General features: G+C 44.5%; 1 protein-coding gene across 3 annotated transcripts in view; it reads right to left on the minus strand.

The window, feature by feature from the left end:
* The window catches only part of PHKA2 (phosphorylase kinase regulatory subunit alpha 2), a 212,000-nt gene that overhangs the window by 156,063 nt on the left and 33,254 nt on the right, over positions 1-22,683 (minus strand). For all 3 annotated transcript variants that reach the window (XM_063955725.1, XM_063955724.1, XM_063955723.1), the window contains exons 4-6: positions 13,141-13,188; positions 3,610-3,778; positions 150-232 (exon numbers count right to left, since the gene is read on the minus strand). In XM_063955725.1, the coding sequence (XP_063811795.1) occupies positions 150-232; positions 3,610-3,778; positions 13,141-13,188 (300 nt within the window). The remainder of the gene's footprint in view (positions 1-149; positions 233-3,609; positions 3,779-13,140; positions 13,189-22,683) is intronic.

Consider the following 22,683-nt stretch of genomic DNA (forward strand, 5'->3'; position numbering starts at 1 on the left):
TGGCATTACACAGGCTGTCCTCTGTATGCATATAACTATAGATATCTTAATGATTTTGATGGGATTATTACCAGGCACGTTTAACATTTTTTTCATACAATGAATAATGTTTGGCAGTGTAATACAGAGCAGTAAAATGTTTTACTTACGGCAACTTTATAAGCAGCTTCTATATAAAACACAACATTCTGTATGAAGGCCACTTCATCCAGTGTAAACACAATACGGAGTCCTAAGGTGTACAAAATATATACAGGTTCAGTTAGAGTGGCATCATTAGGATATATAAAGTTTACCTGTGTACATGTCTTGTACTATTTATTATTCACATTAGATACAAGTTGCCTGCTATAAACGACCTCTTCATCGCCTACTTTCTTAACCTTCTTGCCATCACCGAAACCTGGCTCTCCTCCTCTAACTCCACCTCTCCTGCTGCCCTCTCCTATGGGGGCTTCTCCTTCCACCACTCTGTGACTTTAACATCCCTATTGAAACCACTAAACCAGTATCCACTAATCTTCTTGCCCTCTCTTCCTCCTATGGCCTATCTCAATGGACCTCAACTCACAGTCTCGGCCACTTCTTTGACCTTGTCTTTACCCACCGGTGTGATCTATCTGACTTCTCCAACTCTCCCTTCTCCCTCTCTGACCATCATCTACTCTCTTTTACCCCCTCATCTCATCCTCTCCTTCCCACGCCCAGACCCACTGTCACCAGACACTATCTTGGGTCTCTTGACCCCGCTGTACTATCCTCCCTTAACAATCCTTTCTCCTCTATCCACCATGGCCTGCCCCAACCAGATGGCCGCCTTCTATAACTCCACTCTCACCTCTGCACTCATACGCATCACCTCTGTCCCCCTCCGCACTTTTAGACCCCAACCCTGTCACTCCAAACTGACCCGGTTCCTGCAAAAATGCTCACGCACTTCCGAATGTCTCTGAAGGAGATCTTGCTCTGTAGCGGACTTCCCTGGTTGTGGTGTGTGGGCAACATCAATGTCATACATTGCCCTGTTATCTTTTAGTGTCCCTGTCAACTTGCACACATTCCATCACAGTCATACGTCATACATGGGGGGGGGGGATTAGAGCACATAATGTGCATTGATAACTCTCCTCCTTCCCCCACAGCCCTATAACATGGCAATTAGGTGCTGAAGTCGGGAAAGGAAACTTGGACAATTACTGCTCAAAAGGGACTATTTGCCCCAGGAAAGTAGTTTTCCATCTGCATGGCACAGAGACACGAATATCTGGATCACATCTACTAGCCTATGGTCCCTACTTGTATAATTCTGTGCTAGCTATTTACAGTAAAGGTTTCCTTAAAAATATAGAAATGTTCCCAGTGTGCACCTCACTGGGGGGCAGGCAGCCTGCAAGATAAGGAAGCCTGTATATGGAATAGAGGGGTGTGCCCTAAAAACAGACTGGAGGTTAAAGGATGTCTTAAAAACAATTATAGTTTGGTTTATTCATTGAGACCCCAGTCCAACTGAGACGTCTACTCCATCCTTCCAAGCCAGTCGCTGGCAAGCCTGCTTGTTGACCTTATTCTGGTTTTTATTCTCTTTTATTGTGACAATGATTTTGCATTTGAATGTCTATTTTGTAACCCCTTTATAACTCATTATTTTATTCTATAAGAATTGCATTTTTTTTGTAAATTAAATTCTATTTTGAATAAGTTGATGAGCTTATTGCTCCTAGCAGTTCCAGAGATTGTTTACAAGAGTTAGTCCAGGTACACACTACCCTGATATCAGCTCGATTTGTCGTTTTCGGGCAAATCAGAGAGTAAAATCAGACATATCATGCAGTGTGTATGCCCGATTTGTGCGCTGCCACGGTTGATAGCTGTTAGGGTCTCCTGCCCTGTGCTGCCACGTCGTCATGGCAACCGGGAGACAAGTACTAGCGGAGTAACCTGAGCGCAGCTGATACTCCGGTTCGGGTCTTTTGCTGTGCAGTGGTTACAGGCTCTGTGCACGGCAGGGGATCCGGTGCTGGTTTTTGTGCTCACAGTCTGTGAGGTCTGAGTGGGGCGTGGACAGCACCTGCTTTATAAGGCCTCTTCTCAGGTTAAGCAGATGCTGCTGAATCTTTGTTGGTTAGTCAGTTCCTGAAAGTTAGCCAGTACTGTGTAGCTTTGTATTTGTTGTTGCTTACTGCAAATAGGCCTGGGGATTTGGTACTACACTCTGCCAATCCAGACCTAGCAGTAAGACTGGAGTCAGTCGTTTAGCTTGCTGGGGTTCTTTTACTACTCTGTGAACTTAGCAAGTTTGCGGCTGTATTCTAAGACTTGCCTGCCTAAATCCTGTCTCACTGTGCAAGGTGTCAGGTGTCAGTTTAGTGGCAGTAAGCTGAACCTGTGCACTGCAAGTGAGAATTAGGATTGTGGAGACTCTCCTTGTGTCTATCATTCCATCTCTGACCAAGGAGTTTACTGCCACACCCATTGGTAACCCTTTAGGGTTTTGCTGTTGCCCTTAGCAACAGCATTTCGGGTTCTCTACGTATTAAAACACAACATCTTGCTTTTCCCATCTGAGCATTACTAATACTAGGGAGACACCCAGTTCCTTAGCCTCTGGGCTTCTCTGTTCACTTTGTGTGTATTTTGTTACCCTATCACCTTCTGTGTACGTAATGTCATATTCCCCAGTCTGTCTGTGAGTTCATTTGTTTTGCATACCTATCCGTTCAGACACCAGTACATTCCTGCAGGCACTGGTGTGCATAACAGTTCAAACACCAGTACATTCCTGCAGGCACTGGAGTGCATAACAGTTCTGACACCAGTACATTCCTGCAGGCACTGGTGTGCATAACAATAGCAATGTCTTCTGGTCAGTGGTGCTTCAGGATCAACCAGAAGACATTGCTAACAATGCTGTACTACTGAATGCAACATGGCATCCTTTGTCACTCCAATGCTCCCATGCACCAGCAAGTGTGTATGCATTTACCAATGCAGGGTCCCACCGGATCATTCTGATGTGCTGCCGGCCTTAGATTGTTACCATAACCTTGTCAATTGTGGGTGAGGGAACTACTAAACCGGTTAGTTAAGTGACGCAGGGTTCCGACAATCTACGCGTGACAGTTTTTTAGAGAGTAATACCCAGATAATTTACATTGATGGCGTATTATAATAAAAGAACTTGACAAATGATTGTGTAATTAATCCAAACATTGGAAGCCTGAATTATCTGGTAACACTGGCAATCAGGTATATGTATGTGTATAATACTGTATGTTGGCTTATTTCTCCTACCTACAGTATAGTAGTTTAGGGAAAGGTATAAGAGTTAGAAATGAGGTTATACTGTATGTTTTTTTCCATTAGGACTCCTTAGCCACCTGATAACTGAAGGGTTTCAATTTCCTCAGAAACAAACAACATTTGGAGAGTTTATCAGTTTGATGAGCATAACTTTAAAAAAAGAAAACTAGAAAATACACATTCCACTCCATATTTTGGGATTTATATTAATATATATATATATATATATATATATATATATATATTTAATTATTATTATTATTATTATTATTATTATTTTTTTATTTTTATTTTTTTTATTCATACTACCTGCAGCTGTCATTTGTGCCAGGCAAAGCAGGAAGAGCGAGGTAGCATCAACTTGTAAATGTCCCCATTGGTGGTCGCCAACAACGGTGCTGCAGGTAGCTGTGTTGTACTTTGCATGAAGGCAATCTGTTGGACTCTGCGTGTGTTTGAATTTTTCAACTTTATCAACCTAGTAAACACCAATGACAATCCATGATCAATATTGGTAAAACACTACTTAAATTGACACTATGGGGGGTATTTAATTCAAGTCGGAACTGCCGTCTTGTCGGTAAGATGGCAGTTTCCGACTTTTTGTAGATCGGATAGTGTTCCAACCTATTCAATTGGGCTGCCGCTTTTCTGACAGCTCAGCAATTCCGACTTGTCGGAAAACACACGGATCGGCGGATTAGCAGCGGATCCACGTGTTTTGTCGGATTCGCGGCCAAATCCGACAGGTTTTAGCCCCGTTTCTGACAATGTCAATCCGACTTTAAAAAAAGTCGGTTTGGCATTGTCGAGAACAGCCAAATCATGTCGGATTTGCCCGCTAATTGAATACTGAAATGTCGAATCCTTTCCGTCAGAAAGGATCCGTCATCAATTGAATACAGCCCTGTACAAGACTCCACAAATATAGCTTCATTTTCTTTTACAATATTAGGTTTATAAAATATGTGACAACAGAATATATAATTCTCCCAAACCATTCAATTCAACCACAGATTGCCATTCAGTAAAGGAGCAACATCAGTCAAATATATCACATTCTAGGTAAAAGTAAAGCTGCACTACCACTAAGTAAAAAAGGGCCCTGTACTATCATCTCAGGGGGAGGGATGTGAATAGCAGGGCCGTTTCTTGTGGCAGGCGAGCAGTGCAACCACACTGGGCGCCAACCGCGGCACTAACTGTGGCTCCCTGCTTCCCCCTCCTATTTCTCCCCGAGTAACCCGACGCAACCCCGTCACTCCGCGAAACTCCCCCCCACCCCCACCCCCCGAGCGGAGTACAGAGGGGGATCCAAGTTAGGAAGAGGGAAAGGCTGGCGCGATGAGCGACTGGTGAGGCGGGCCGAAGAGCGGTAATCGCCTCTGTAAGTATTCTCTCTCTCTCTCAATGTGTAAAATGGGGACACCTGCTGTAATGTGTGAAATGGGAACTCTTGCCTGCCGTAGTGTGGGGATTTAATGTATCAAGGACATTGCGGTATGTGGCATAATATGGTGCAGGGGGCATTACTGTGTGGGGCTTAATATGGTAGAATTTTTTTTTCCTGTGGTGGTCGTGATCTGTTGGAGCAGGGTCAAAAACTGGATTGTGAGGTAGTCTTTTCAGACGAGGCCATGCCCATTTAAATGAGGCCACACCCGTTTAGATGAGGCCACGCCCCTTTGCCGGGTGCGCGCACAAGTTTTTTTTTTATCTAGGTGTGTGGGGGGGGGGGGGGGGCGGACATTTTTTTATGTCATGGGGGGGGGGGCGCATTTTTAAATCTCGCACTGGGAGCCAAATTGGCTAGAAACAGCCCTGGTGAATAGGAACACCAATCAGGAGGGGATATCGAGAGAGTCTGGCTGGTAATTCATACTCTCTGTCACACCCCACTCTGTCACCAATTTAACTATATTAATAGAATACATCTGCATGTAACAGTTATTGGGACCATAGCCGAGTGTGAGCTATACTACTCCCTTTGACTTTTCAGTGCAGCCATAAATGTATTGTAATAATATTGAGAAATATTTTAAAATAAGGGAGTATTTATCAAAGAATGGATAGAGATAAAGTAGAAGATAAAAATCATTAACCAATCAGCTTCTAACCAGTGGCGTCACAAGGGGCGTGCGGCCCGCACCTGGGTGTCACCTGCCGAGGGATGACACCAAAGTGCCGGCTCCTGCTCAGCGTCAGGAGCCGGGTTGCTGCACTTTAACTTTACGTGCAGCAACCCGGCTCCTGTCACCCTGCAGAAGAAAGCACAGCAGGCACGCCACTCCCTGGGGGCCTGCCGCATCTCCCGGACCCCGAAGTGACGAAAATGGGGGTCGGGATGCTTAACCTAGCCCCCCTCAATGAAGCCCCGTACCCACCCTGCGAAGCCACGCCCCTTTTCCGGTCGTGGCCGCAACGGGTGTAATTAGAGTGAGTGGCCCCTATACTTCTAGCTCTTATTTTACAGGCTTCATTTAAAAAATGATAGTCAGTAGCTGTTTGGTTAGTGTTTTATTTCTCTCTACTTTATCTCTCTCCATACTTTAATGAATACCCCCTAAAAGTGGAAAGTTACAAGTTGCATAAAAAAAAGCCTTCTCCCAACAGGGAAAAATGGCAAATTAATAATTTACACTAATCTCCTCACACTCTGAGATCTCATGTTTTGATCCAGACAGTATTTTCACTAGAGATGAGCGGGTTCGGTTCCTCGGAATCCGAACCCGCCCGAACTTCAGGTTTTTTTACACGGGGCCGAGCGACTCGGATCTTCCCGCCTTGCTCGGTTAACCCGAGCGCGCCCGAACGTCATCATCCCGCTGTCGGATTCTCGCGAGGCTCGTATTCTATCGCGAGACTCGGATTCTATATAAGGAGCCGCGCGTCGCCGCCATTTTCACACGTGCATTGAGATTGATAGGGAGAGGACGTGGCTGGCGTCCTCTCCGTTTAGACTAGAGTACTAGAGAGAGACACAAATTTTGGGGAGCATATTATTAGGAGGAGTACTACTTGCTGCTGATAGTGTGACCAGTGACCACCAGTTTAATTAATCCGTTCTCTGCCTGAAAAAAAACGATACACAGTGTGACACAGTCACATACCATATCTGTGCTCAGCCCAGTGTGCTGCATCATATGTAATACTGTATATCATTATCTGACTGTGCTGAGTGCTCACTGCTCACACAGCTTAATTGTGGGGGAGACTGGGGAGCAGTTATAGCAGGAGTACATATTTTAAGTACAGTGCACACTTTTGCTGCCAGAGTGCCACTGCCAGTGTGACTGACCAGTGACCACTGACCACCAGTATTGTGATTGTCTGCTGACCACCAGTATATTGTGATTGTCTGCCTGAAAAAGTTAAACACTCGTCGTGTGGTGTTTTTTTTTATAAACGCATTCTGCAGACAGTGTCCAGCAGGTCCGTCATTACATAATATATACCTGTCCGGCTGCAGTACTAGTGTGATATATATATATTTTTTATTTTTATCTCATTATCATCCAGTCTATATTAGCAGCAGACACAGTACGGTAGTCCACGGCTGTAGCTACCTCTGTGTCGGCAGTCGCTGGTCCATCCATAATTGTATACCACCTACCCATGGTTTTTTTTTTTTTCTATCTTCTTGATACTAGTAGCTTACTTTAGGAGTCTGCAGTGCTGACAGACAGTGTCCAGCAGGTCCGTCATTACATAATATATATATATACCTGTCCGGCTGCAGTACTAGTGTGATATATATATATATATAATTTTTATCTCATTATCATCCAGTCTATATTAGCAGCAGACACAGTACGGTAGTCCACGGCTGTAGCTACCTCTGTGTCGGCAGTCACTGGTCCATCCATAATTGTATACCACCTACCCGTGTTTTTTTTTTCTATCTTCTTGATACTAGTAGCTTACTTTAGGAGTCTGCAGTGCTGACAGACAGTGTCCAGCAGGTCCGTCATTACATAATATATATATACCTGTCCGGCTGCAGTACTAGTGTGATATATATATATATATTTTATTTTTATCTCAGTATCATCCAGTCTATATTAGCAGCAGACACAGTACGGTAGTCCACGGCTGTAGCTACCTCTGTGTCGGCAGTCGCTGGTCCATCCATAATTGTATACCACCTACCCGTGTTTTTTTTCTCTATCTTCTTGATACTAGTAGCTTACTTTAGGAGTCTGCAGTGCTGACAGACAGTGTCCAGCAGGTCCGTCATTACATAATATATATATACCTGTCTGGCTGCAGTACTAGTGTGATATATATATATATTTTATTTTTATCTCATTATCATCCAGTCTATATTAGCAGCAGACACAGTACGGTAGTCCACGGCTGTAGCTACCTCTGTGTCGGCAGTCGCTGGTCCATCCATAATTGTATACCACCTACCCGTGGTTTTTTTTTCTATCTTCTTGATACTAGTAGCTTACTTTAGGAGTCTGCAGTGCTGACAGACAGTGTCCAGCAGGTCCGTCATTACATAATATATATATACCTGTCCGGCTGCAGTACTAGTGTGATATATATATATATTTTATTTTTATCTCATTATCATCCAGTCTATATTAGCAGCAGACACAGTACGGTAGTCCACGGCTGTAGCTACCTCTGTGTCGGCAGTCGCTCGTCCATCCATAAGTATACTAGTATCCATCCATCTCCATTGTTTACCTGAGGTGCCTTTTAGTTGTGCCTATTAAAATATGGAGAACAAAAATGTTGAGGTTCCAAAAATAGGGAAAGATCAAGATCCACTTCCACCTCGTGCTGAAGCTGCTGCCACTAGTCATGGCCGAGACGATGAAATGCCAGCAACGTCGTCTGCCAAGGCCGATGCCCAATGTCATAGTACAGAGCATGTAAAATCCAAAACACCAAATATCAGTAAAAAAAGGACTCAAAAATCTAAAATAAAATTGTCGGAGGAGAAGCGTAAACTTGCCAATATGCCATTTACCACACGGAGTGGCAAGGAACGGCTGAGGCCCTGGCCTATGTTCATGGCTAGTGGTTCAGCTTCACATGAGGATGGAAGCACTCAGCCTCTCGCTAGAAAAATGAAAAGACTCAAGCTGGCAAAAGCACAGCAAAGAACTGTGGGTTCTTCGAAATCCCAAATCCACAAGGAGAGTCCAATTGTGTCGGTTGCGATGCCTGACCTTCCCAACACTGGACGTGAAGAGCATGCGCCTTCCACCATTTGCACGCCCCCTGCAAGTGCTGGAAGGAGCACCCGCAGTCCAGTTCCTGATAGTCAGATTGAAGATGTCAGTGTTGAAGTACACCAGGATGAGGAGGATATGGGTGTTGCTGGCGCTGGGGAGGAAATTGACAAGGAGGATTCTGATGGTGAGGTGGTTTGTTTAAGTCAGGCACCCGGGGAGACACCTGTTGTCCGTGGGAGGAATATGGCCATTGACATGCCTGGTCAAAATACCAAAAAAATCAGCTCTTCGGTGTGGAAGTATTTCACCAGAAATGCGGACAACATTTGTCAAGCCGTGTGTTGCCTTTGTCAAGCTGTAATAAGTAGGGGTAAGGACGTTAACCACCTCGGAACATCCTCCCTTATACGTCACCTGCAGCGCATTCATAATAAGTCAGTGACAAGTTCAAAAACTTTGGGCGACAGCGTAAGCAGTCCACTGACCAGTAAATCCCTTCCTCTTGTAACCAAGCTCACGCAAACCACCCCACCAACTCCCTCAGTGTCAATTTCCTCCTTCCCCAGGAATGCCAATAGTCCTGCAGGCCATGTCACTGGCAATTCTGACGAGTCCTCTCCTGCCTGGGATTCCTCCGATGCATCCTTGCGTGTAACGCCTACTGCTGCTGGCGCTGCTGTTGTTGCTGCTGGAGTCGATGGTCATCCCAGAGGGGAAGTCGTAAGCCCACTTGTACTACTTCCACCAAGCAATTGACTGTCCAACAGTCCTTTGCGAGGAAGATGAAATATCACAGCAGTCATCCTGTTGCAAAGCGGATAACTGAGGCCTTGACAACTATGTTGGTGTTAGACGTGCGTCCGGTATCAGCCGTTAGTTCACAGGGAACTAGACAATTTCTTGAGGTAGTGTGCCCCCGTTACCAAATACCATCTAGGTTCCACTTCTCTAGGCAGGCGATACCGAGAATGTACACGGACGTCAGAAAAAGACTCACCAGTGTCCTAAAAAATGCAGTTGTACCCAATGTCCACTTAACCACGGACATGTGGACAAGTGGAGCAGGGCAGGGTCAGGACTATATGACTGTGACAGCCCACTGGGTAGATGTATGGACTCCCGCCGCAAGAACAGCAGCGGCGGCACCAGTAGCAGCATCTCGCAAACGCCAACTCTTTCCTAGGCAGGCTACGCTTTGTATCACCGGTTTCCAGAATACGCACACAGCTGAAAACCTCTTACGGCAACTGAGGAAGATCATCGCGGAATGGCTTACCCCAATTGGACTCTCCTGTGGATTTGTGGCATCGGACAACGCCAGCAATATTGTGTGTGCATTAAATATGGGCAAATTCCAGCACGTCCCATGTTTTGCACATACCTTGAATTTGGTGGTGCAGAATTTTTTAAAAAACGAGAGGGGCGTGCAAGAGATGCTGTCGGTGGCCAGAAGAATTGCGGGACACTTTCGGCGTACAGACACCACGTACAGAAGACTGGAGCACCACCAAAAACGCCTGAACCTGCCCGCCATCATCTGAAGCAAGAAGTGGTAACGAGGTGGAATTCAACCCTATATATGCTTCAGAGGTTGGAGGAGCAGCAAAAGGCCATTCAAGCCTATACAATTGAGCACGATATAGGAGGTGGAATGCACCTGTCTCAAGCGCAGTGGAGAATGATTTCAACGTTGTGCGAGTCAGGTCATTCCCCTCATCAGGCTTTTGCAGAAGAAGCTGGAGACATTGAAGGAGGAGCTAACACAGAGCGATTCCGCTAGGCATGTGGGACTTGTGGATGGAGCCCTTAATTCGCTTAACAAGGATTCACGGGTGGTCAATCTGTTGAAATCAGAGCACTACATTTTGGCCACCGTGCTCGATCCTAGATTTAAAACCTACCTTGGATCTCTCTTTCCGGCACACACAAGTCTGCTGGGGTTCAAAGACCTGCTGGTGAGAAAATTGTCAAGTCAAGCGGAACGCGACCTGTCAACATCTCCTCCTTCACATTCTCCCGCAACTGGGGGTGCGAGGAAAAGGCTCAGAATTCCGAGCCCACCCGCTGGCGGTGATGCAGGGCAGTCTGGAGCGACTGCTGATGCTGACATCTGGTCCGGACTGAAGGACCTGACAACGATTACGGACATGTCGTCTACTGTCACTGCATATGATTCTCTCCCCATTGAAAGAATGGTGGAGGATTATATGAGTGACCGCATCCAAGTAGGCACGTCAGACAGTCCGTACTTATACTGGCAGGAAAAAGAGGCAATTTGGAGGCCCTTGCACAAACTGGCTTTATTCTACCTAAGTTGCCCTCCCACAAGTGTGTACTCCGAAAGAGTGTTTAGTGCCGCCGCTCACCTTGTCAGCAATCGGCGTACGAGGTTACTTCCAGAAAATGTGGAGAAGATGATGTTCATTAAAATGAATTATAATCAATTCCTCCGTGGAGACATTGACCAGCAGCAATTGCCTCCACAAAGTACACAGGGAGCTGATATGGTGGATTCCAGTGGGGACGAATTGATAATCTGTGAGGAGGGCGATGTACACGGTGATATATCGGAGGATGATGATGAGGTGGATATCTTGCCTCTGTAGAGCCAGTTTGTGCAAGGAGAGATTAATTGCTTCTTTTTTGGTGGGGGTCCAAACCAACCCGTCATTTCAGTCACAGTCGTGTGGCAGACCCTGTCACTGAAATGATGGGTTGGTTACAGTGTGCATGTCCTGTTTATACAACATAAGGGTGGGTGGGAGGGCCCAAGGACAATTCCATCTTGCACCTCTTTTTTCTTTCATTTTTCTTTGCGTCATGTGCTGTTTGGGGAGTATTTTTTTGAAGGGCCATCCTGCGTGACACTGCAGTGCCACTCCTAGATGGGCCAGGTGTTTGTGTCGGCCACTAGGGTCGCTTATCTTACTCACACAGCTACCTCATTGCGCCTCTTTTTTTCTTTGCGTCATGTGCTGTTTGGGGAGTGTTTTTTGGAAGGGCCATCCTGCGTGACACTGCAGTGCCACTCCTAGATGGGCCAGGTGTTTGTGTCGGCCACTAGGGTTGCTTAGCTTACTCACACAGCTACCTCATTGCGCCTCTTTTTTTCTTTGCGTCATGTGCTGTTTGGGGAGTGTTTTTTGGAAGGGCCATCCTGCGTGACACTGCAGTGCCACTCCTAGATGGGCCAGGTGTTTGTGTCGGCCACTAGGGTCCCTTATCTTACTCACACAGCTACCTCATTGCGCCTCTTTTTTTCTTTGCGTCATGTGCTGTTTGGGGAGTGTTTTTTGGAAGGGCCATCCTGCGTGACACTGCAGTGCCACTCCTAGATGGGCCAGGTGTTTGTGTCGGCCACTAGGGTCGCTTATCTTACTCACACAGCTACCTCATTGCGCCTCTTTTTTTCTTTGCGTCATGTGCTGTTTGGGGAGTGTTTTTTGGAAGGGCCATCCTGCGTGACACTGCAGTGCCACTCCTAGATGGCCCAGGTGTTTGTGTCGGCCACTAGGGTCGCTTAGCTTACTCATACAGCTACCTCATTGCGCCTCTTTTTTTCTTTGCGTCATGTGCTGTTTGGGGAGTGTTTTTTGGAAGGGCCATCCTGCGTGACACTGCAGTGCCACTCCTAGATGGGCCAGGTGTTTGTGTCGGCCACTAGGGTCGCTTATCTTACTCACACAGCTACCTCATTGCGCCTCTTTTTTTCTTTGCGTCATGTGCTGTTTGGGGAGTGTTTTTTGGAAGGGCCATCATGCGTGACACTGCAGTGCCACTCCTAGATGGGCCAGGTGTTTGTGTCGGCCACTAGGGTCGCTTAGCTTACTCACACAGCTACCTCATTGCGCCTCTTTTTTTCTTTGCGTCATGTGCTGTTTGGGGAGTGTTTTTTGGAAGGGCCATCCTGCGTGACACTGCAGTGCCACTCTTGGATGGGCCAGGTGTTTGTGTCGGCCACTAGGGTCGCTTAGCTTACTCACACAGCTACCTCATTGCGCCTCTTTTTTTCTTTGCGTCATGTGCTGTTTGGGGAGTGTTTTTTGGAAGGGCCATCCTGCGTGACACTGCAGTGCCACTCCTAGATGGGCCAGGTGTTTGTGTCGGCCACTAGGGTCGCTTAGCTTAGTCATCCAGCGACCTCGGTGCAAATTTTAGGACTAAAAATAATATTGTGAGGTGTGAGGTGTTCAGAATAGACTGAAAATGAGTGGAAATTATGGTTTTTGAGGTTAATAATACTTTGGGATCAAAATGACCCCCAAATTCTATGATTAAAGCTGTTTTTTAGTGTTTTTTGAAAAAAACACCCGAATCCAAAACACAACCGAATCCGACAAAAAAAATTCGGTGAGGTTTTGCCAAAACGCGTTCGAACCCAAAACACGGCCGCGGATCCGAACCCAAAACCAAAACACAAAACCCGAAAAATTTCAAGTGCACATCTCTAATTTTCACACATTACCCTGTCCTAATAAGCATATAGGACAGTAAAGAATATTACATACAGTAGTTTAACCTCAAGTCAGAAAAACATAAAGAATAAGCTATTTGCAGGAATATACTACAGTATTTTATTTGAATACAGTTTGTAAAATAATATTATTTCCCAAAGTTTCATGTTAAGCATAGGAAAAGAGTGGCTCATTACCTGTCTTATCATGCAGTGTAAGACCCCACGCATCAGCTTCACAACACTCTGTAAGTAGAAAACATGTTACAATAAAATACATATTACATGACAATTATTCCATTTACTTGAATATTAAGATTAACCAAAATATGAATCGTTGTAATATTGATAAAATAATCATACATACACAATAGGTGAAACCAAGTGGCGCCCCCTTATCACACCAGAAATAAAAACAAATGGCTTACACAATAGATGTGAGCAGGATGAATTCCTGCTCCAAGACACTTAGTGAGACAATCTGTGTCAACAGGGAGGATTCCTGCCCCCAAATCACTTAGTGAACTAAAAGAAAAAATACAAAACACAACACATAGTGCATCCCATTTGGACAAAGGGTGTGTGGATTTGCTTATTGGTGCCACTCACAAATTGTAGTAGATAAAATTGCATGTAGTACAATGAAGTTTTCAGTTAACTTTGTTCCATGGATGCTGTTCCCATAGAAGCTTGAAAAAGAAAATAATAATAGTGCAATACCTTCTGTGTATTTAGTTCAAATATATTTTAATACACAACGCACTTACAAACAAGGATATAAAAACAGCATTTAAAGGAAGATATCCAGAGAGCCACAATGAGCAGTGTGGAGATATAATCACCAAAAGTCCCGGTAACTGACGGTGTCCCAGAGACTGCTGAGTAGTTCCTTAGTATCCTCCGTCAAAGCTGTGTAAAAACGTCCCCCAGGCTTGAGCGCTTTCGGACGAATTGTCCTTCTTCAGAAGCATGAGGGATAATCCGGATTCCAAGCTTTAAATAGCACACTAAATATCACTGATTATGTGCAGCTGTTCTGATCTCTGATCGCCGTCCGGTGGTCACATACGCGTCACCGGAAGTGACGTTTGCGTTTCATTTCGCAGTCCCGGAAATGACGTTCCCGGAAGTGACATTTGCGTGTCAAAGTCAGATTAGTATGCGTTCCAAGCACCCGTTCAGTGTATTAAACGTCATTGTATTCACAAGTTGGATCTCGGAAAATGGAAAAGTGCAAATTACAATTCTTAAAGTTTAATACGAATACAATACAAGAAAAATGAATAAATATATGAAAAAATCTATAAAATAGATATGGATAAAAAGGAGAGATTCTTAGAGTGGATTAAAAAGGAATGAGGGACATATTCCAATATGATAAAAAAAATTTTTTTTTTTTTTTTCTTTTAGTTCACTAAGTGATTTGGGGGCAGGAATCCTCCCTGTTGACACAGATTGTCTCACTAAGTGTCTTGGAGCAGGAATTCATCCTGCTCACATCTATTGTGTAAGCCATTTGTTTTTATTTCTGGTGTGATAAGGGGGCGCCACTTGGTTTCACCTATTGTGTATGTATGGTTCTTTAAAAAACCACGGTGAAGGTTTTTCTGTGTAACCAAGGGCTGACACCTAAATATAAGCGCAAATAGGATCTACACAAGTTGTTTCTATTGTAATCTTTTTTCACCTGATCCATTTTTTGCTGCTAATATGTTCACATTCAGGGAAAATAGAAGAGGAATTTTTGATGAATTATTTTCTAATGATGGTACAAACACTAATGTACAAAATGAGGATTTATCCTCACTCTTATACAATTTGGATGTAGCTCTAATTAAAGAGAATCGCCTATGGTGGGAGATCAACACACTTGAAAAGTATCAAATAGACAAATTGATACCTAAAGGTTTAAAAATAATTAAAAATCCCACCTTTAATGTTAAAAGCGAAGATTTCAAGCAGGAATGGGATTCTATTTTAGACAATTGTTCATTTAGATTAATAGATCTTATATTAAAAGAGAGGAAAAAAGAATTACAAATTCTGAATAATGAGATCTCTGGACTACATACTACATTAGAACCTGCGTTAGATCTTGAAGATGTAAAAGAAGCTGAGATAGAAATCATACGTAAATTAAATAAGGAAACAAGGGAAATTAGGGAAAGAAAGAAAAAGAAGTATCTCAGGGATAAAAATCAATCTGAGACTCCCTTGGCAACTAATCAAATTAATAGCCCTGTCAAACGAAGTCCCAGATTGGATAGATTCAAAAAGACTAATCCTGGAAATCGAATACCTGCTAGACAAAATGAATGGCAGGAAGTTAGATATAAAGGGAGAAAACTATCCAACACAAATAGATCATGGCGAAAAGATACACATAACAATTTTGGTAATAGGAGGAGAGATTTTAGGAAAGATAATATGAGGAGAGAAGGATCTCCTTTTAAAAATAGAGATGAGGATCATTATAATAGGCCACACACTCCTTTTAGGAGATGGGACCAGAGGGAACAATATCGATATAGAAATCATTTTTTAGACAGAGACCCGCCCCAATGGAGGATGGTCTAATATTAGTTACCTCTTCAGAAACCCCAAAAAACAAAATAAAGAAAAGGAAAAGGGGAAAAAGAGGGGGTAAAATAAAAAAGAAACCATGTACAAATAAAGAAAAGGTCAATAAGACCAACACAGATTTGACCAAGATTTTCAATCTAAGTAAGAAAATTCTTACCAAGGAAGAAGAAAAAGTATTAATGAGAGGTCTCAAATTTTCTCCTACTAGCCAATTGGATCCTTTTGATTTCTATGTCGATTTGCAGAAATTTATACGAAAATTGACATTGAAAAGGTTTTTCGCAAAAAATGGAGAAACTATGGGAAACATGGAAGTATCCTCCACTCCCAAATTCAAACCCAAATCTTCATTTTATCCTGCATTTGCTAAAGGCAGCTTTTTAGACTGCTTTAACAAATTAGTCTTAGATGATGTAGAGCAGACACTACGCAAAAAACGCAAAAAATGCAATCTCACCAAAAAAGAATGGTCAGCTCTAAAAACCCTAAGAAAGGATGAAAGCATAATCATAAAACCAGCTGATAAGGGGGGAGGCCTTGTTCTGATGGACAAGGTCGATTATGTAGCTGAGATAGACCGTCAACTAGGAGATGGGAATACTTATCAAAAAATAAAGTCAGACCCAACTTCAAAAATTAGTGAAGCTTTACGCCAGTGGACTACAGAAGCATTGTCCAAAGGTGTCTTGACTAAAGAGGAATTTGAATTTATCAACATCACACATCCTACTATTCCCACCATCTATTGCCTACCCAAGGTCCACAAGGACCCGGTCCATCCTCCTGGTAGGCCAATAGTATCTGGGACTAATAGTGTTACTTCAAATCTCTCAATGATAATTGATTTTTACCTACAACCCTTGGTGAGACAAACTAAGTCCTATTTGAAGGACACAGGTCATCTTTTAACTGTTTTAGATGGGTTAGAATGGAAAGAAGGTTACACACTTGTCAGTTCTGACGTCTCCACGTTATATACAATCATAGAAGAAGACAAAGGTGTAGAGGCAGTATCTTATTTCCTCGCATTTTCTGATTACTCGGCTGATTTAAAGTCATTCATTATAGATGGCATTAGATTTATATTGAAAAATAATTATTTTGTTTTCAATGGTAATTATTACCTTCAGCGAGTGGGGACTGCTATGGGCACCAGGTTCGCCCCTAGCTATGCAAATCTCTTCATGGCCTACTGGGAAGATCAAGTGGTATGGCATGGAGGTGAGCTTGGGGCGGGCCTGGTGCTATGGCGTCCGGATTATCCCTCATGCTTCTGAAGAAGGACAATTCGTCCGAAAGCGCTCAAGCCTGGGGGACGTTTTTACACAGCTTTGACGGAGGATACTAAGGAACTACTCAGCAGTCTCTGGGACACCGTCAGTTACCGGGACTTTTGGTGATTATATCTCCACACTGCTCATTGTGGCTCTCTGGATATCTTCCTTTAAATGCTGTTTTTATATCCTTGTTTGTAAGTGCGTTGTGTATTAAAATATATTTGAACTAAATACACAGACGGTATTGCACTATTATTATTTTCTTTTTCAAGCTTCTATGGGAACAGCATCCATGGAACAAAGTTAACTGAAAACTTCATTGTACTACATGCAATTTTATCTACTACAATTTGTGAGTGGCACCAATAAGCAAATCCACACCCCCTTTGTCCAAATGGGATGCACTATGTGTTGTGTTTTGTATTTTTTCTTTTAGTTCACTAAGTGATTTGGGGGCAGGAATCCTCCCTGTTGACACAGATTGTCTCACTAAGTGTCTTGGAGCAGGAATTCATCCTGCTCACATCTATTGTGTAAGCCATTTGTTTTTATTTCTGGTGTGATAAGGGGGCGCCACTTGGTTTCACCTATTGTGTATGTATGGTTCTTTAAAAAACCACGGTGAAGGTTTTTCTGTGTAACCAAGGGCTGACACCTAAATATAAGCGCAAATAGGATCTACACAAGTTGTTTCTATTGATAAAATAATGTCAACTGATCTAAGGTACCATATTAATCTTTCCACAGGCTGACTAGATGAAGTACACCTTTAACCACTCTAAGGCACCATTAGAAGAATCTATGCCAATGCCAGTGACGTCATCTCAGATGTACCGAAGATGCAGCATCAGATCACCATCGCGGCCAGTGCCCAGACATCTGTGCCAACCTGAAGGTTCCTCAGAATCACCAGCTGCCTATGCCAGTGAATCTGCATCTCATGACTGTGACACACCTCCGTTTTTTAAGCTGCGCCTCATCACCCCACAAAATACCCGCAGCAGTGTATAACGCACTGGGACCGGGGTAACAGCAACATGCAGCACATGAAAACTGTGGTCTTGGCGTAAGCGCAGTCCCGATACCATTGGCCAATTGCGACAGAATCAGGACTGTGTTAAATGATAGAAAACACTTCACTTGCTTCACAAAGAACTATGAGTAAAAGCTCAGGAGGTCTGTCCACTACTAACCAACTGAGCATTCTGATTGGTTAGAGCACTGATGCAATGTACAGTAGTTCATGAATAAGTTGTATCAGTATGTATAACAAAATATGTTATCAAGGTATCAGTGCAGGGGTGTATCCTCCTATTGGCGAGCATGGCACTTGCCAGGGGAGCGGGCCAAGGGGAGGGGGGGGGGGCAATCGCCCAGCCGTGACACCCGCGCCAGTGGGGTAGAATGACATAATAGTTCTCATTGAGTACATCCTTTAGCAGTGCTCATCCACTGCCGGACTCTCAGAAGCGTATTGCACTCTGACACTCTCTGTGACTACAGTCACAATGATGGTGAATATAGCCGGGGAGCGGGGCACTTCCAGGTATGGAGAGGGGCGAGGCACTTTCTCTTCCTCATCCGCTCCCCTTCTCATTGGTCTCACGCGGTCTGTCACCAAACACCAGCACCTACAATCAGTACAGCATGAGCATACCTGTACATTTTCTGCTGTACCGTAGCTGCACTGCCTGGTCTATCCTGTCAGTCTGGATCACAGGTTAACAAAGAGCTCTGTATGGAGAGGTACCTAGACCAGTGACTGCCTGTCCAGCTGTGTTGAGACTACAAGTCCCAGCACACCTTGTCAACTGGATTTGCTGGGACATGTAGTGCCATCACACCGCGGGGTATATTTACTAACATTCGTAATTTTCCGTTTGAGGTCAAAGTTCAATCACGAATGACATCGAAAGTGTAAAATTGCAACTTTTTGAATTGATTACGACTAATTTACTAAGCTGTCGTATTCTACATTTTCTTTTGTTCCGATGTCGATGTCATTCGTGTTTTTTTTTCCGTTTTTTATGGCAGTGATTAGCAAAACACTGCCGACTGTTTCAAAATGAATTTCGGCCGGATCTGTGAGATCCGTGCAGGGGTTAATTTTTTTTTTTTTTTAAATAATCACTGTAAAACTTTAAAAAAAATTGCGTGGGGTTCCCCTTTCTAAGCATAACCAGCCTCGGGCTCTTTGAGCCGATCCTGGTTGCAGAAATATGGGGAAAAAAATGACAGGGGTTCCCCCATATTTAAGCAACCAGCATCGGGCTCTGCGCCTGGTCCTGGTTCCAAAAATACGGGGGACAAAAAGCGTAGGGGTCCCCCGTATTTTTAAAACCAGCACCGGGCTCCACTAGCTGGACAGATAATGCCACAGCCGGGGGTCACTTTTATACAGTGCCCTGCGGCCGTGGCATCAAATATCCAACTAGTCACCCCTGGCCGGGGTACCCTGGGGGAGTGGGGACCCCTTCAATCAAGGGGTCCCCCCCCCCCAGCCACCCAAGGGCCAGGGGTGAAGCCCGAGGCTGTCCCCCCCATCCAATGGGCTGCGGATGGGGGGCTGATAGCCTTTTTGTAAAAGTGTAAGATATTGTTTTTAGTAGCAGTACTACAAGGCCCAGCAAGCCTCCCCCACATGCTGGTACTTAGAGAACCACAAGTACCAGCATGCGGCGGAAAATCGGGCCCACTGGTACCTGTAGTACTACTACTAAAAAAAATACCCAAAAAAAGACAATACACACACACCTTGACAGTAAAGTTTTATTACATCCATCCACACAAACATACATACATACTTACCTATGTCCCCACGCAGGTCGGTCCTCTTCTCCTGTAGAATCCATGGGGTACCTGTTGAATAAATTATACTCACCAAATCCAGTGTAGATGTCTCCTCGGATAATCCATTTGTAATCCAGGTACTTGAGAAAAATAAAAAAACGGAGACCCGATCCACGCACTGAAAGGGGACCCATGTTTTCACATGGGTCCCCTTTCCCCGAATGCCAGAAACCCACTATGACTTCTAAGTGGGTTTCTTCAGCCAATCAGGGAGCGCCACGTTGTGGCACCCTCCTGATCGGCTGTGTGCTCCTGTACTGAATGACAGGCGGCACACGGCAGTGTTACAATGTAGCGCCTATGCGCTCCATTGTAACCAATGGTGGGAACTTTCTGCTCAGCGGTGAGGTTACTTTCGGTCAACCGCTGAGCAGAAAGTTCCCACCATTGGTTACAATGGAGCGCATAGGCGCTACATTGTAACACTGCCGCGTGCTGCCTGTCAGTCAGTACAGGAGCACACAGCCGATCAGGAGGGTGCCACAACGTGGCGCTCCCTGATTGGCTGAAGAAACCCACCTAGACAGAAGTCAGAGTGGGTTTCTGGCATTCGGGGAAAGGGGACCCATGTGAAAACATGGGTCCCCTTTCAGTGCGTGGATCGGGTCTCCGTTTTTTTATTTTTATCAAGTACCTGGATTACAAATGGATTATCCGAGGAGACATCTACACTGGATTTGGTGAGTATAATTTATTCAACAGGTACCCCATGGATTCTACAGGAGAAGAGGACCGACCTGCGTGGGGACATAGGTAAGTATATATGTATGTTTGTGTGGATGGATGTAATAAAACTTTACTGTCAAGGTGTGTGTGTATTGTCTTTTTTTGGGTATTTTTTTAGTAGTAGTACTACAGGTACCAGCGGGCCCGTTTTTCCGCCGCATGCTGGTACTTGTGGTTCTCCAAGTACCAGCATGCGGGGGAGGCTTGCTGGGCCTTGTAGTACTGCTACTAAAAACAATATCTTAGACTTTTACAAAAAGGCTATCAGCCCCCCATCCGCAGCCCATTGGATGGGGGGACAGCCTCGGGCTTCACCCCTGGCCCTTGGGTGGCTGGGGGGGGACCCCTTGATTGAAGGGGTCCCCACTCCCCCAGGGTACCCCGGCCAGGGGTGACTAGTTGGATATTTGATGCCACGGCCGCAGGGCACTGTATAAAAGTGACCCCCGGCTGTGGCATTATCTGTCCAGCTAGTGGAGCCCGGTGCTGGTTTTAAAAATACGGGGGACCCCTACGCTTTTTGTCCCCCGTATTTTTGGAACCAGGACCAGGCGCAGAGCCCGATGCTGGTTGCTTAAATATGGGGGAACCCCTGCCATTTTTTCCCCCCATATTTCTGCAACCAGGACCGGCTCAAAGAGCCCGAGGCTGGTTATGCTTAGGAGGGGGGGCCCCACGCAATTTTTTTTGTGAAAATTAACACTTTCCCACCCCTTCCCACTGATAAACATGCACGGATCTCATGGATCCGTGCATGCCTATCCAATCACGGCTCAAAAAAGCAGGTCTGGTTTTTTTTAGCACTTTTTTACGAGTTGTAATTTTTCACGGCAGTGTTTTTTTTTTTTGTTGCTTTGCACTTCTTAGTAAATGACCGAGATTCATACTTAAACAGCCGCGTTTTGACCGATGGTGTATTTATTCGTTTTTTTTACTTTGACTTCCAAAAAAATACGAATGGATTCCCGAGATGACACTTTGAAGAAAAGACGGCATCTCGGTCAAAATCGGGATCTTAGTAAATATACCCCCTAGAGAGGGTTTTTTAACTGTATGTATGTGTGCATATATCCCCTCGGTGTCCCTGTCTGCATCCTTCTTGTAATTACCCCTCAGTGTTCCTGCCCGCACCATCCCTATAACTGCCCCCACAGTGACCCTGCCCATACACTCCTGAAATTACCTCTCAGTGTCCCTGACCGCATCCTCCCCATAATTCCCTCTCAGTGTCCCTGACCTCAGCCTATCTGTAACTCTCCGCTCTGTGTCCTTGGGTGGGGGAGGGGAGGAGCACCAGTTCCTTACTTTGCAAGGGGCGCTCAGACCCCTAGATACACCCCTGAATACCAGGACATGCTGCTTGTCTAAGTGGGTCTAAAAGGGGGGTACTCACAGAGCGATATTCTAAGCAATCTGACTAGATTGCTTAGAATTTAAGCATTATCGCTCCGTGAGTACCCCCTACAGCGATAGCAATGCGCAGCCCCGCACATCGCTATCGCTGGTGCTAGATTAGCCTGCATGCAGGCCAATCTAGCGGGTTGCTCACTTAACCCGCTGGGCTAAATGAGCAGCCCCTCCGTCTCCCCCCGCACGCTCAGCACACATCGCGCTGTGCTGAGCAGGGGGAGAGATGTGTGCTGAGCGGTTCGCTCAGCACACATCTCCCCCACATCGGCCCGTCTATATGGGCCTTAGGTATGCCTTAATGAATGGAATGGTAATAGCAGAGAAAATGTAACATAGATAATCATAATTTTATGCACATAGCAAGCAAATTAATGTAGAAAGCAAATCTGGTGTTTGGGATTCACTAAATATTGTGAGAGGAAAAAGTGCTCAAGAATGAAAAACACATGAAAGATCTGTGCTGAATAACAACCTGTTATATTGACGAATGGAGGAAATCAAACAACACAGTTTATAGTCTATTATAAATCACATTTACTTAATAAATGAAAGAAGAAAAACCATTTTAAATAGATATTAATATAAATATATAAATATATCATAAAAGGGAATTTTGGCAGATGGTGAATTTGCTGAGGGCATCTTCTCTAGCACTTAAGGGCCTAATTAACATTTGTAAATAAATTAAAAAAGCAAACAACTGGACAATACCATGTTGCACTACAGGTGGGGCAGATGTCATATGTGCAGAGAGTTAGATGGGTGGGGGGTGTTCAACCTGAAATCTAAATTGCAGTGTAAAAATAAAGCTGTCTAACATTTGTGGGCTACATGCAAAAGCAGCCAGTATTTACACTGCATAGAAACAGTATAAATGTATTTGTTCCCCATGCAT

This window comes from Pseudophryne corroboree, chromosome 2 (assembly GCF_028390025.1).
Source record: "Pseudophryne corroboree isolate aPseCor3 chromosome 2, aPseCor3.hap2, whole genome shotgun sequence".
Taxonomy (NCBI): domain Eukaryota; kingdom Metazoa; phylum Chordata; class Amphibia; order Anura; family Myobatrachidae; genus Pseudophryne; species Pseudophryne corroboree.